The sequence below is a fragment of the Rhea pennata genome, chromosome 8 (genome assembly GCF_028389875.1).
Source record: "Rhea pennata isolate bPtePen1 chromosome 8, bPtePen1.pri, whole genome shotgun sequence".
In the NCBI taxonomy this organism is placed as follows: Eukaryota; Metazoa; Chordata; class Aves; order Rheiformes; family Rheidae; genus Rhea; species Rhea pennata.
The window spans coordinates 12,250,125-12,258,227 of record NC_084670.1 but is presented as its reverse complement, the minus strand read 5'-3'; the positions used below and the strand labels follow the sequence as shown (position 1 = coordinate 12,258,227).

The 8,103-nt window shown below is 66.0% G+C and overlaps 1 protein-coding gene across 1 annotated transcript; it reads left to right on the top strand.

Moving 5' to 3' along the window:
- Window positions 1-4,331: 4,331 nt before the first annotated feature.
- LOC134143453 (Krueppel-like factor 2) lies at window positions 4,332-8,103 on the top strand. The gene is made up of 3 exons (XM_062581539.1): window positions 4,332-4,504; window positions 4,828-5,785; window positions 6,691-8,103. The coding sequence occupies exons 1-3, from the start codon at window positions 4,412-4,414 to the stop codon at window positions 6,864-6,866; spliced, it is 1,227 nt and encodes a 408-aa protein (XP_062437523.1). The 5' UTR covers window positions 4,332-4,411; the 3' UTR covers window positions 6,867-8,103.

Sequence of the window (8,103 nt, the reverse complement as noted above, 5' to 3'; positions counted from 1 at the left end):
CGGCTTTCTCTGTTTCTTGGGGGGGGGGGTGAGAAAAGAAAATGGCAATTCCTGCCTTTCCCCAGGAGAAATTGCTGGGGTGGCACAGCTCCGCTCCAAAGCGGTTTGCGGCGGCAGCCCGTTCCCGGCGGCCTTCGCGTGCGCCGGGCCGAGGGCTGGCCACGGCGCCCGCGGCAGCTCGCGATGCCCCTGGGCAGCGCTCAGCGCCGCTCAGCGCCGGGCGAAGCCTCGGAGCGCCCGGCGCCGGCTTGGCCGGCGCAATACCCTGCGCGTCGCGCCGCTGCGCGCGGGGCCTGCTGCTGTCGGTTTTCCTGTGCCAGTGAAAGTTGAGCAGCGGAGGGAAAACGTTGCTGTATGTTATAGAGGAAGAGAGGTAAAAAGGGCAGGAAATTTGCACCATGTCCATTTCCCCTTGGCCCTGGGCCGCTGCTCGTTCCGGATTCGGGATTTGCGTAGGCAGAGTTAAAAATAACAGGGGTATATAAAGAAAAACTCCCGAGGCTGCACCGGCCCCATAGCAGCCCGGCCGCCAGCCCCAGGCGCGAGGGCACAGCCCGGGCTCGGGCCGGGGGCGGGCGGAGATCAAAGCGGGAGGCGGCGCGCGCGGGGGGCTGCGGGGCGCGGGGGGCCGGCGGCCGCGCCGAGGGGCCGCGCGGGCGGCCGAGCGCCAGGTCTGTGCCCGCGCTCGCCGGGGCCGGCGGGGCCGCGGCAGGCTGCGAGGCGCCCAGCCCCGGGAGACGCGGCCGAGGATGCTCCTCTGAGCAGAGACCTCGGCCCGAGCCCCGGCCCTCCGCGGCCGCCCGCGGCCCGGCGCGGCCGGGGCCCGGGGCAGGCAGGGCGGACACAGCAGCTCGCTCCGCCGGTGCAAACGAATCTGCCCTCTGTGCCCTGATAACATTGTGTTTGTCGCGGAGCGGGAAGAGCCTGCCAGCACACGATAAGAGCAGATGACTTTATTCTGGACCTGCTCCGGATTGAATTATGCTTTAATTTCATTTTTGGTTCCTCTTTTCTTTGCAGTAGGGGAAAAGGCCTGGAGGGGGACGGGGACGGGTCTGCAGGCTCCCAGACCCTTCTCCAGGTTACCCAGCTCCACGTGCAGGGGAGGACAGAGAGCAAAACCCAGCCAGATCCACTTTCAGCCCTTGGGGAAGTAACCCCCGGAGCGTGGGACCCCACCGCGCCTCCCCACAGGACCCCCCCGAGGCCTTGGTGCTCTGGCTTTGCCTCCCACCAAAGCAGAAGCTCTCTGAGCTGCGGAGCCGTGGCAAGTGTTGGAGGGGCTCCCGCGCCAGACGGGGGTTTCCGACGGGAAGGGGGCACCTTTGCGGGGACACCCTGGGGTGCAGCCCAGCCCCCAAGCGCCGGCTGATGAGAGGCTTCTCAGCCCCCAGCATTTCATGGGGCCGGGGACCCCACGGAGGTGCCAGCAGGGCTCTCTGCCAGGTCTGGCTACTGCTCACCTCGCCGGGGCTCCCTGGCTCGCTTTGAACTTGCGTCCGCCGGGCGCCCCGACGTGACTCACGCGGGGCTTTGGGGGCGACGGCCACGCTCCGCAGGGCCGCGCGCCACCCGCCCGGCCACCCCGGCAGGGAGCTGCCGAGAGCGGGGACGACCATTAACCCTTTCCCCTTCCGCCATCGCCTCCCGGAGCAGCCCTTCCCACCCCCCTGTTTGCTCTCCTCCCGGGCTGCTGTTTGATCTCGTCTCCTTTACAGCCGCGGCGCAAGAGATAATTTGCGTTTCCTAAACGGGCTCCCGTCAACAGCGGGCTGCGCGAACACCTCCTCCCTCGGCCCGCTGGAGCGCCGGGGCTCGCGGGCGGCCCTCGCGCCCCGGCGGGAGGCACGGCCGCGCTCGGGGCCCCGCCGCGCGCCCCCCCGGCTCACGGTGAGCAAATCCCTCCCGCGCTTCGTCCGTGCTTTGTCCCGGCTCCCTGCGCCGCCGGTTCTGGCAGCGCTTGCGTTGGTGTGGTGCCTGGCACGATGCCGCTCCCCTCCGCGCCGGCTCTTCTACCGAAACAGTACCGAGAGCTTCCTGGGGAATAGCCCACACTGCAAGAAATATTGGCCACAAAAATGAATCCGATCTGCTGGCGACGCCTCTCAAAATGAGCCAGTGCTGCACAAAACGGCCTGGAAAAGGGGAAACCCAAGCAGAGCTAGTGCTTGTCCCCTGTGGCATCTGCTCTCACTTATCTATAAAAGTTTGGGGCAGGAACTGCCTCACTATTAATTATTATTTGGACAAGAAACCAATAATGGGATTGGGCTATGGCTTAAATAAGCTACTCCAGGGGCCAGGCTGAAAGGGATCTCAGCTGAGGCTTCTTGCCTTTGCCAGTGCGAAGGCAACATGTTCAGAGAAAGACTTTGCAGTTTGCCTTTCGACCTGCTGGGCAGCAATTAATAAACCCGATCCCTCTCGGGCACACGGGGCCCAGGCGGAGAACCGGCGCGCGCGCTGGAAACCAGGGCAGGGATTCGTGGTAAAAGGGGGAAGATTTGAATCGTTGTTGTTCCACTGGATTACTGAAATAATTTATTGCAATGCTCCACCCTTGTAATTAAAGTGTGGTGATGAAAGCAACTGGTAGAGTAGCTTTGGATCCAGAAGCAGCGTGTGTGTGTGTGTGTGTGTGTGCGTGTGCATACATTCACCTTTGGTGTTTATATTTGTTTTTTTTTTTTTTTTTTTTTTTTTTTTTTTTTTTTTTAATCGACTCCCAACTTCTGAATAGTGAAGGCAGCAGCTCGAATTCTTAGAAAGGTATCTTGAGATGGAAGGCCCCAGAAAGCAGGGAGACAGGCTTGGGGAGATAAGGGCTATTGCTTCTCGACAAACCCAACAGTAACAGGGGCCATTCCTGGTACTGCTGGACGGAGGCCAAATGGAGATGGTCTCGCAGTGGGCTGCGTGGCACAGGCAGAGCCCCGTGGGGAGGCCTGCCCAGCACCCGCGGGTCTCCGGGCCACCCCTGCCCTCACGGCTTGCTGGCAGGCAGGGGGACTCCTGGGTTTCTCCTGTGCACTAGGACCTCCAGGGCCCCTTGTGTCCTCCCCCGTGGGAAGCGTTCGGGCGGACGGCATGGTCCTGGGGTGCGTGGGGCAGACGTGGGCCCACGCGTCCCACGGCGGGGTGCTCGGGGACTCGGCTGCATCGGCGGGCCCCAAGCAGGGCAGGCAAACGTCCCGTGGAGGCTGTGGGGTGAGATGAGCCGAGGCAGGCAGGCTGCCAGCCCCGGCAGGCTCTGCCGGGCACTTATCTCGGCCAGCACACGCACCCTGCGCGCAGCGAGATGAGAGCCGGCGCGCTCTGGGCTGCTGATTGCCTCACCGACAGCACCGGCGTGGGGGAGCACGGCCCCATGGACGCTGTTACATAAAACGAGCAGAGCGGGGGCACCGGGGCTCAGCACCCCTGGGGGCTGGCTCTCACCCCGGCCCCCTCCCCGGCTTGCACAAGCCCCCTGCCGCAACGATGCCTTTGCGCGCTGATAGGCTTGGCCTCTTTGCTGGCACAAGCGCCGGTGCATGGCGCGCTCACAGCCGTAACCGTGCCCCCGACTTCCCCGGCACGCTCCTGCTCCCACTCCCGGCCATGCACACTCGTGTGCAGCACAGCCCGCGCACGGAGCCCACTGTGTGCCCGCAGCCCTGCCCCGCTCGCACAGTGGGGCAGCGTGTTGGGAGCCCCCCGGCCCTGTGACCTGCGCAGGCACCCCTGCCCTGCTTCTGCTGTGAGGCAGGGTGCTGAGGGTCCCTGGCTCTGTGGTCTCAGCCAGCACCCCTGCCCCCTTCACGCCGCGGGGCAGGGTGTTGGGGAAACCCCGGCTCCATGACTTACAGCGGCACCTCTGCCGTGCTCATGCCGTGGGGCGGAGCACGGGGGACCCCCAGCTCTGTGATCCACACCAGCACCCCTGCGTCCCTCACACCGTGGGGCAAGGTGTTGGGGGACCCTGGCTCCGTGACCACACAGGCACTGCCCCGCTCGCGCCGTGGGGCAGGCAGGGGGGACCCTGTCCCCGCGCCCCCCGGGCAGGCTCCTCGCAGGGGGGCCGGGGCGGCTGGCGGGGGCGCCGGGCCGGGCCCCGCGGGCCTCCCGCAGCCCTCGGGACGCCGCCGGGACCCGTCGAGGATCGTCCGCGACTGAACGGGGGCGTGGCCAAGGGGGCGGGGGCGTGGCCAACGCGCGCGGGGGCGTGGCGCGGCGCGGCGGGAGCCAATGGGAGGCGGCGGCGGTGAATAGTAATGAGGGCTGGCCCAATGGGGGCGCAGCCATGCTGTTAACAGCTTAGGGGCGCGGGGCGGCGCAGAGCAGCGCTGCCGCCGCGGGGAGCGGAGCGGAGCGGAGCGGCGCCGGGCCCCGCACCGCGCTCCCCCAGCCCCGGCCCCGCTCCCCGCCCGCCATGGCGGCGGCCGTGGACGAGAGCACCCTGCCCTCCATCTCCACCTTCGCCAGCCTCCTGCCCCTGGAGGAGCGGCCCGCCGACATGCTCCACGTAAGCGCCGGGACCCGGGGGGCGGCTCGGGCAGGGCGCACCGACGGCGGGTGCCGGGGCTCTGCCCCGCGCCGGCAGCGGCGGCGAACCCCCCCCTCCCCCTGCACACACACACACCCCGTGTCGGTGGGCGCCCTGGGTTCGGCGGCGGAGCCCCGGGGGGGCGGCGGCCGGCGCCCTGCGTCGCGCTGCCGGCGCAGTCCCAACCCGTCGGACGGGTTGGGGCGGGGGGGGGAGTCGGCGCCCCGAGCGAGAGGCGCGGGCCGCGGTGCCGGTCGGCGGGCGCCGTCGCCCCGCCGGCCCTGACGCCCCTCTCGCCGCAGAGGATGCTGCAGCAGGACGGCCCCGCCGCCGTCAAGCGGGAGGACGACGACCTGGGCAAGTTCGTGGACTTGGATTTCATCCTGGCGCACACGACCAGCGGCGGGCAGGGGCCGCCGGGCGCCGGCCCGGGCCCCAACTACCCCTTGCCCGAGACCCCCGAGAGTTGCGGCACTACGTATGATAGCGACGGCTCGTACCCCACGCCGGGCAAGTTCCCGGCGCCCTACGCCGAGGGCCAGGGCCACAGCTACGTGGCCGAGTTGCTCACCCCGGACCTGCCGGGCCACTGCGAGCTGCAGCGGAGGGAGTACACGGAGCTGCGGGTGTCCGGCGGCCCCCACCACCCCCACGCCCTGCACCCGGCCCTGGCCCGTCCGCTGCCGCTGGACCCCGCGCAGCCCTTCGGGCCCCGCATCAAGAAGGAGCAGCCGGAGGAGCGCGCCTGCATGATGGGGCTGCCCGGCGGCGACTACCTGGGGCCGGGCGGCGGCGAGCACAAGCCCCGCGTGGTGCCGGGACCGGTGCCGGGGCCGCCCCTGCCCTACCCGGGCTTCACCCACGGCCGCCTGGGCCCCCCCGAGGAGCCGCTGCCCGGCGCCGACCCCCACCTCCTGGCCGACCTGCCGCCCCACTACGCCGTGGCCCCGCACCGCTACGCGCCCCACTTCGCCCCCCAGCCGCCGCCGCAGTTTCATGGACACTTCAGCGTCTTCAGGGAGCCCCTGAAGGGGCCGGGCCCGGGGCCGGCAGGGCTGCCCGGGCTGCTGGTCACGCCGCCCAACTCGCCGGTGCTGGAGTACTTCCCGGCCGGGCCCCCCCCCGAGGACTGCAAGCCCAAGCGCGGCCGCCGCTCGTGGGCGCGCAAGCGGACGGCCACGCACAACTGTGAATACCCGGGCTGCGGCAAGACTTACACCAAGAGCTCCCACCTCAAGGCGCACATGCGGACGCACACGGGTAAGGGGCGGCCGGAGCCGCGGGGGCGCGCACGGCCGGGCCGCCGCGGGGCCGCGCAGCGGGGCCGCGGCGCGGGGAGGCTGCTCGCGGACGGGGCAGCTGCGGAGGGTCGCCGCGGTGGGGCCCGGCGGGAGCGCACGGAGAAGAGCTCCTCGGCTGGCGCTGGGGGTGCATGGAGGGGGCCCGAAAGGGGGTCGAGGTGCTCGGAGACACTCCTTCTCCAGCCGGCCCCGGGTGCACGGCGGGGCTGGATAGGGACACACGGTGTTGGTGCACAGGCAAAGCTGCCTGGAGAGACCCTCGCGGGTGGTGTGGGGCTGCACGGGGGGGGGGCTTATAGTGGGGCCAGACAAGGGCACGTGGAGAGGTGCCTGAGGTATACGAAGAGCCTCCGTGGTGGGGCCCAATAGTTAGCCAGAGGCACCCAGCAGGGCTGCAGGACCTGGGGACACATGGAGAAGCCCTACAGGTGGGCCTGGGGGGCCACCGCGGGGTGCAGGCAGACTGGGTGCACGCAGTGACATCCCGCAGCAGCGCTGGGTTGAATGGAGCACATGGTGAGGCCCCACAGCAGGCTGAGGCCAGGAAAGGGAGCACCCACAGGGAGGCCCTGCAGTGGGGCGGGGGTGTACGGAGAGGACAGGGCCTCATGGTGGGGCTGAGCTGAGAAGAGGTGCAGCACATGGGGAAGGGCAAACATATGGGGGCACGGGGAAAGGTGGGTGAAGCAAAGGTGCACAGATGATGTGCTGTACATGAGGGTGCCCCTTGGTATGGTGCCAGAAGGGTGGGCAGAGCTCCCCTTGGAAAGGATGCACAGTGGGGCTGGATGGGGCGGGGTGCACATGGGTGAAAGCATATGAGGGTGGGGAGCCCCGAGCCTGCTGACGCCTCGCTGTCTGCAGGTGAGAAGCCCTACCACTGCACCTGGGAAGGCTGCGGCTGGAAGTTCGCCCGCTCCGACGAGCTGACCCGTCACTACCGCAAGCACACAGGGCACCGGCCCTTCCAGTGCCACCTCTGCGAGCGGGCCTTCTCCCGCTCCGACCACCTCGCCCTCCACATGAAGCGGCACATGTGAGCGGCGGGCCGTGGCCGGACTCTGCCTCCCCTCAGCCGAGCGAGTCCCTGGAGCAGCTCGTGGTGTAAATAGCATTGGACTGGGGACAGCCCTGGCAAGCAGCCCGGCCGCCCAGCCCTCTCCGCTTGTAGTTTGTCACTAGTTTTCTCCTTCTGCCCCTCCTGTGAGAGCTGGGCCCAGCAAAGTGGTGGGGAAGGGCTGCTTTGGGGTGCAGATGGTGGAGCAGAGCCTCAAGAAGCGTCTCCAGCCCCTGGCCCAGGCACCATCATTCTGCTCCTGCCTGGAGAATCTGCTCCAAACCACGCACTGAGCACCTGGGACAGGGCAATGGGGCTGGTGCAGCAGGGAACCTGTCCCCAAAGCTTGTACCTTATATTTGGCATCAGTTTAACCTTCTCCCCCTGATCCCAGCACCTCGTGGCTTCAGGAGCTGTGGCAACTGACTCTGGCCAGGTTTCTGCCAGATACCCAGGTCTGCTTGGTGTGCGAGGCACAGCTCTTGGAAGCGGGTTGCTGGTCGTTTTGGTTGTGGCCATCAGAACAAACCTCTCCTGACCCAAAAGCACAGACCGGACGGGGTGAGGGTGGACCTGACTGTGGCTCGTGGGTATAAGGTTTGCAGGGATTGGCAGCAAAGTGTCACCTTGCACAGGGAGAGATGGCACTCCTGTTGCCAGCTTGGGACCCAGCCGGGGAGTATGATCCTGGCCGTTCCCGCAGCTCTCCATTTGGGAGCCTAAAATGGCTCTCCTGGCTCTTGTCTAATTGTCTGCTTTAATTTGTTTTGTTCTTCCCCCTCAGGATGACACCAGGTACTGCTGCAGCTGCCTTCCCCATGCTGTTTTTTTTTTAAAAAAATTTGGTATGTTAAGGACAGTGAGTCCAGCTATAAATGCCCAGGTCTCTGCTATACTTGAAACTTTCTTAGAGGAAAAAGAGAACTCAAAAGAATGAGTCTTTTTATGTGCAGCTTCTGCAAAGCAAGTTGTAAATTAAACAAAGCAGTAATATATAATGTTTCTGTTTTTTAATATATTTTTTTTCTTCCAGCTGAGAACACAGATGAGTCTCGGCTTTGGGAAGTGCACTGTTCCCGTCTGTGTATATTGTTAATTAACATTTCTCTGCTTGGGCACGTTAGGTCTCTCGCACTCTGAAATGTTACTTTTCTTTATATGCAAACTGTTGAAATATTGTGATCTGCTGTATAATAAATAAACAAGATGTCAACATGAAA

Coding starts and splice junctions, on each gene's coding strand:
- LOC134143453 (XM_062581539.1), top strand. CDS start 4,412: ATGGCGGCGGCCGTGGACGAGAGCACCCTGCCCTCCATCTCCACCTTC. Junction 4,505..4,827: donor GGCCCGCCGACATGCTCCAC/GTAAGCGCCGGG, acceptor CTCTCGCCGCAG/AGGATGCTGCAGCAGGACGG. Junction 5,786..6,690: donor GCACATGCGGACGCACACGG/GTAAGGGGCGGC, acceptor CGCTGTCTGCAG/GTGAGAAGCCCTACCACTGC.